At 32.8% G+C, this 6,861-nt stretch overlaps 1 protein-coding gene across 1 annotated transcript; it reads left to right on the top strand.

Moving 5' to 3' along the window:
• Nucleotides 1–355: 355 nt before the first annotated feature.
• LOC131658209 (uncharacterized) lies at nucleotides 356–6,132 on the top strand. The gene is made up of 12 exons (XM_058927531.1): nucleotides 356–545; nucleotides 3,718–3,878; nucleotides 3,963–4,203; nucleotides 4,340–4,430; nucleotides 4,513–4,640; nucleotides 4,731–4,824; nucleotides 4,908–5,046; nucleotides 5,129–5,286; nucleotides 5,364–5,484; nucleotides 5,572–5,742; nucleotides 5,822–5,881; nucleotides 5,980–6,132. The coding sequence occupies exons 1-12, from the start codon at nucleotides 356–358 to the stop codon at nucleotides 6,130–6,132; spliced, it is 1,707 nt and encodes a 568-aa protein (XP_058783514.1).
• The last annotated feature ends 729 nt before the right edge of the window (nucleotides 6,133–6,861 follow it).

Raw genomic sequence — 6,861 nt, forward strand, 5'->3', positions numbered from 1 at the left:
CATCTCCCATTGTAAGTTTCCCCTCCTCTCTTTTCATTCCTCTAAAACCCTCATCCATGTTAGATGCATACATGTTTCTTCTCCAACCTCCATCAAGCTCCTCCCCCTCCTCTCCTCCATCAACCATCAAAGCTTGCAACCCCGAAATCACCTCCACCAACCGATGACCCAGAGTGGTATTGACACAGAAGATAAGAAAGCCCGAAATTTATGTGCGTTGTATGTTCATGTAATAGTTTATTTTATTGTGCTTGTTTTTTTGTGGGTTCTACTTTTTCTTGCTTGGTTTATTTTGTTGGGTGTGTTGTTATTAGACATAGGTTGTTTTAAGTCTGTGCTCAAGGTATTTGATGAAATGCCTCAAAGAAACTTGGATGAAGGAAATGTGTTTTTGAGTAAGAATATTATTAGGGATGTGGCAAATCAAACTCCTCTTTTCAGTCAACAATTGTTTCATCCACAAGTTGTGATATTAATCAATACTGTGAAACTGGATAATCGATTTGAGTGTGATAAAGCTAGTGTCAAAGCTAAAGATATGATCTGTAACTGGATAGATTTAAAGACCGGGGTTCCAAAATTCACTTGTCTCTTGCGGAAGAACTTTGTCTGGTTAATTGGATTAAAGTATTGAATTTTTACCTTCCTTTTGGTTTCTATCCTCTCAAAGCTTTTTGATGTTCATAGCTTGTTAGTCTTAAATATTAGTATTGTTGTTGATGTGTGGATGGGAAATACCCTAACATATTTTCTTTCTCCATGTTTCTACTCTCTCTTTTTCATCTAATAAATGAAATTATTTTTTATAAAATAAAAAAAAAAAGACTGCAGTTAGAGATAGTTTCATTAAAAAGATTAGTAAGGTTAGTATCAATCAGGATCCCCTCTTTTTCTCTAGGAGTAATTGATAGTTTAAATCCCTACAAATATTTCAATCCTCTAAATTGTTATCATTTTTATACATATTAGTTATCATATCACAAGTATTTTTTATTAGTATGATTGGGATAACCATAAATGTCAGTCACCCTACATATAAAATCAGTCTCACACAAAGAAAAATAGCAATCAATAAAAATGGTAGTATTATTAACAATATACATGTTAATGTTACTAGTCCATGTCAGAATCAGTCCCTTAACCTACCTCCACCAGCAGTGGAACATTCACTAACTTTGTAATTTGACATAGAACCTTCAAAATTATAAAACATTTTTCTAGAAGACAAAACATACAACTTAGCTTCAGAGATGAAAATATTATCTGGTTTATTATGTTGGATTTGATTTTTTAAGGTACAAATTGTTTTAGGAATTTTCAACTCTCGACAGTTTTATCTTAAGATCTTCATGCCTCTCGGCTGACTCTTTAAACGGGGTCTGTCGTAGTTGAAGTGGTGGTATTTTAAGGTGCTCCAATTTTGGTGTCATTATCAATATTTCTAAAAAAGGAGATATTTAGGTTAGGTTTAATAACTTTTATTTAGTCATTTAGAAATGAAGAAATATTACACCCTACGATCACTATTATAAGAAAAAAAATGTTTTAATTCTTGGTCATAATAATAAGTAAAAGTAATTTATTATTGAATGTTGTAATTCCTAATATATCCCTCTATTTTATTTTCCAACATTTCATTACATTTAATAAAGAGGATATTTTAGTAAATCTAATTAATATTTTGTATAAAAGTTAACTATATTTGATTGAATTTCTTAATAGTCCTGAAAACAATTTTTTTACTTATAAACCGAAAGATGTATGTAACATTAGTTGTCAGATCTTATTCAACTTAAATGCATGTCACTATATAAATGTGGCACACCAACCTAACCAAAACATTATTAACAAGGTGTTCAACTCACTAGAGACAATTTCGTTAGAGATATAATGCAAATTCATAATAAACTTATGGAGTTTATGGAGGAGATAGAACATGACAATTTAGTATAATGTATATGGCACCCAAAAAAACAACAAATATAATTGGCAACGACTTCTTCGAACTTCATCAAGTGCAACATTGACATGTCATTTTCGAAGAAGCACAACAAAATTGGAATTGGTATTTGTTTGAGGTACGAGCACAATATATTTATGGGTACAAAAGTTATGTTTTTAACCTCTCGTATATATTAATATTTGAGAGCAGTGAACTCAGTGGTATCTACAAATTGATGTTAAAGCTAGATTTAAGCATATTGTATAAACTTCGTATACTAACAGATCAGTAGTTCAAGACAATGTCGAAGTTGACTTTATTTCAATTAGTTGAGTGTCCTTCTATATATACTATTTTAATGTTCTATCTCCAACCAATGTGGGAATTTAGGATCTTATACACCTTTGACTTAACTCATCCTTACAACTCCAACCAATGTGCGACTTTAGGATCTTCCTAATAACTATTATTTTGACATACCTAGTCGATGTATTTAATAAAATTGATAAGCATATATGTATTGTGCGGGTATGAGCCAGGCTAGGTACTAAGGTACCCATACCCACGCTCATACCCGTAGCCCGCTTATTTTTGTGGGTAATTGCCCGTGCCCATTCTTGTATCCATTTTGCGGGTTTTATCATATCCGTTTGTGAGTGATTTTTTAGGATACCAGTTGAAGATGGTTACAATTTCCATCCCTACTGAATTCAAAACAAGAAGAATTGGAAGTAAAACACGACAAAATTGTTAGACTTTTTTTATCCTCGCCTAGAAAAATATGTCGGTTTTAGAGAATTTTTGAAGACAACTAGAATTACTTTCTCATGATGAAAGGTCAATTCACTTAGCGAAATTGCCAGGCCCGGCCCAAGGGTAGGCCACCTAGGCTGCTGCCTTGGGCCTCTAATTTAATTTGTAATATTATATGTGGCCTATAATGTTGTAATCAAGTGAAATGGAAAAGTGGTCTCTTTATTACTATTGTCATTGTGTAATCTCTTCCATTTTTTCATTTTGGTTTTTGCGTTTTGCTGTTTAGCATTAGGTATATGTAAGTGCATTTAAGATTTTTCATGTTAGACAGTTTTTGTTCTTACTTTTAATTCTTTATTTTTTTACGGTTTGTTTTTAATTCTTTAATAAGTACAACTGTTCGTTGTTTTAGTATATAAATGGATAAAATATATTGTTTTATCTTCTCATTATATATTGACAATAATGGGAATTTAGTAAGTAATCTATTAACAATATATAAAATTTAAAGTACCTGGAATTTTCACGTATGCCCTAACTGATTTAAGCTTAAACTAATCTAACAATTAAGGGCACATTAGTCTTTGTATTAAATACTGAAACATGGTTGATTCTAATTCAAATTTTGCTGACATGACGTCATTACAACAAAACTGTATCATTAATTTTCTCCTTTTTTTTTTTTTTCACCTTTTTTCACGTTTCAAGCATTGAGCAGCACGAAATGTAATGATTATATATGTAGTGTGTGCTTTTTTGTATTTATGGATGTTTGTTGGAATTACAAACCCTAGACGGCAGCTGCATCATCACGCAAGGGACTTAGCACAACTTCCTACAACAAAAACCTTTCAACTTTCCATGCTGCATTGTGCCCAACTCCACTATAAATAGCCTCACCTACATGTCATTCCTTCCAAAATCGTTCTACCAAAACTACTCAAGGTTTTATATATGTTTTCTCATTTGTATTAACGTTCTGTTGTTGTTAGTTTGTATATTAACATCTATTTTTTCAGGTAATCGTGAAAAGAAATTAATGGCGCGTCCAATTGAGTATGTGGGAGATATCAATGACTCAAAGGACCTATGGAAGATTTCTGTTAGGTGCAAACATATTTGGTCAGTCACAAGTGCTTCAAAGAAGGAACACCTTGAAATGATTCTCGTGGATTCTAAGGTTTGCATCCATGTTCATTTCTGTACACTTATTTTTCATATATTTTGGACCAGATGCTGAATCCATAATTTTTAATTAATGTAGGGATCTATGATTCAAGCTGTTGTACCTCCGTACTTGGTTGCCAAGTTCAAGGAATATCTCTGTCATGGTTGTTCATATGTAATGCAGAATTTTAAAGTAGGTTCCAATTACTTCTCTTTTAAGTCCACCGATCACAAACACAAGCTGGTGTTCTGTGGTTTAACTTCCCTTAAGAAAACGGACAACTCAGAAATTCCTGTTAATGTTCTCAATCTACTTAGTCTGGCTGACATTGTAGATGGCAAGTTCCAATCAAGTATTTTAGTTGGTAACCATCTTCTTGGACTAATTCGTAATTTTTAACCTCTGAGTTTAAACGTGTGTGAGTTTTGACTTATATACGCGCTTATCTTATATTGCACGTTCTTATGTTTCAGATGTTCTTGGTGGAGTTGTAGAGATTACTCAATCCCACGTCAGTTTTGATAACAGCAAGAGCAAAGTTGTTTTTTCAATTACTGATAATAGGCGAGATCCATATACACACACTATTATACATATTCATGTAATATTTTTATATGTTTAACGGATTCATTTTTTTGTATTGCAGCAAATCCATGGTTGTGTGTACGTTATGGGGTCAATTTGCAATCCTATTCAATGAGTATTGGACAAAAAATAAGGATGCTTGTAATATGGTTGTGCTTCTGATTAATGCTCGAATAAAGGAGGCTCAAGGTATATGCTTCTGAATTTTTGTTTTTTGATGTGATATCATAGATGTGTAAAAAAATTGACATTCTGAAATTATTTAATATAACTTTGTAGGAAACTGTCCTTTAAACGTATCCAATGCGTGGAATGGCACAAAACTGATCATTAATGATACTGGTTTTGAACAAGTTTCCAAGCTAAAAGAAAGGTATTTGCATCATCTTTTTTTTTATTAACCGCTTGATAGATAATATAATTCTAACATGCATTATCTTATTATTATTGATGCAGTTTTAAAGGTGATTTCCCAAAGTTATCAGATACAGGCGTGCAAGTTAGTGCATCACAAAATTCACAATACTCAGATTTCGATAAGTTTGTATGGAAGGCTGATGTTTTAAGTCTTGCAGAAATAGGGGGTTTGCAACAGGCAAGCGACCACGTACTTTGAATGTATATTATTAACTTTGTACCGCTTATCATTAAATTTTTATATTGGTTTTGTATGTTAGGAAACTACATGTGTAACTGTTGCCACGCTGGATAAATTTGATGTTGGACAATCTGGATGGTATTACGATGGATGTGTTGATTGTACAAAGAGTGTGACTCTGAGGGATGGAAAGCTTGAGTGTTATGCAAAACATATAAGTCCTTTTCCCGTGCCCAGGTATTGTTAAAGATTTTTCTGATTTTTTTTCTTTCTATATCTTAGTATGGCTTATGATATAGTATAACATGTTGTAGGTTTAAACTGGAAATATTGGCTGTTGACGGTAAATGCAATGCAAAGTTCATTTTTTGGGACGTCGACTGTGTTAAGTTGGTAGGCAAATCCGCTACTGAGATTATAAATGTTCTAAAAAGGGTACATGAGCTCCCTTCATCATTCTATCTGTCCATAATTCAAATAAATGTATTCTAACATATCTTTTATTTTTTTTTGTGAAACAAGACTGGGGAGTATGATCCGCTTGAATTCCCTTACGAACTTGATTCAATATTGAAGCGTGAGTTGGCTATCAGAGCTGTATTCCAGCCCAAAAATGGACGCCTTTCTGTGATTGGTTTCAGAGATGATCCGGAAACCCGTAGCAGAGTTAAGGAAAATTTTAGAGCTGAAGAGGTAAATGTCTTTTGTTGTAGCTTTTAACTGGACATTTAATTACATTGTAATATACTGATGGATTGTTATTTCTCATGAGCCAACATCTAGGCTTCGCATAATTGAACCAACATCGCAGGACGAATTTCCAAGTGTTTCTGTAAGTTTTGCATAATTCACTTACTGAATGTAGCTGATTGTTACCGTCTGCAAATGTTGAGCTTGACAATAACTTTTTTTCCATGCGCATGATTTCAGGAACCTCTGTCTGTCTCAGCCGATTATGATCCTTTTGCATTAAATACTAATCTTACCCCTTCTAAGAGAATTTTGAGCGAAGCTGTTGAGGAAATTGAAGGTGTCCAGCTTTCGTCGACGAAGTTAATTAAAGATATCAAGAAGGAAGAGTAGTGGAAGATGAGCACGGAATATGTGTTGTACCCAGTTTGTAGGATTTGTTTTTTTTTTCGCTGAACACTTTATTTTGATGTATTTTATGTGATTCGAACCTTATGGGACAAATCAAGTGTTTAATTTTAAGTTATTGTATTTCTTGCTAATTTTGAATTGCAGCAACTATGTTTATGTGTAGAATAATTCTATAATAAACTTATCTATATGGATAAAAAAATAAAGAAGTATGCTTTCTATTTAATAAAGTTTAACAAATTTCTTAAATTCTTATCAATACGTTGTTTACTGGCGACGTATAAAAATGTTTCGTTGCAACAATGCCATATCTTAAAATTGAAGGATGATCAATTTGTCTCAAATGAGTTGTTTCTTCTCCACTGCAAAAAAAAAAAAATCCCATTCCTATATGCTTTATGCCTCTAAAGATGCGTCGTGATTCAATATTTAATGTGAGTATTGGGTAAAAATATGTTAAACATAATAAGATTGTATGTTTTATCACCGAAGCTTACGAAGTTCTAACACCTGAATTCTTGAGTAATCTACGAACATCCGGTCTACCGAATCGCATTCTCAAATTGAAGGTTGGTACACCAATTATGTTGATGAGAAATTTAGACCAATCTCAAGGATTATGCAATGGCACAAGACTTATTGTTACAAGATTGACCAATCACGTCATTGAGGCAAGAATTATTTCTGGAAAAAATATAGGTAACCTCTTTT

The sequence above is a fragment of the Vicia villosa genome, linkage group LG3 (genome assembly GCF_029867415.1).
Source record: "Vicia villosa cultivar HV-30 ecotype Madison, WI linkage group LG3, Vvil1.0, whole genome shotgun sequence".
Taxonomy (NCBI): Eukaryota; Viridiplantae; Streptophyta; class Magnoliopsida; order Fabales; family Fabaceae; genus Vicia; species Vicia villosa.

Coding starts and splice junctions, on each gene's coding strand:
- LOC131658209 (XM_058927531.1), top strand. CDS start 356: ATGCCTCAAAGAAACTTGGATGAAGGAAATGTGTTTTTGAGTAAGAAT. Junction 5,485..5,571: donor TTATAAATGTTCTAAAAAGG/GTACATGAGCTC, acceptor TTGTGAAACAAG/ACTGGGGAGTATGATCCGCT. Junction 5,743..5,821: donor AAAATTTTAGAGCTGAAGAG/GTAAATGTCTTT, acceptor ATTTCTCATGAG/CCAACATCTAGGCTTCGCAT.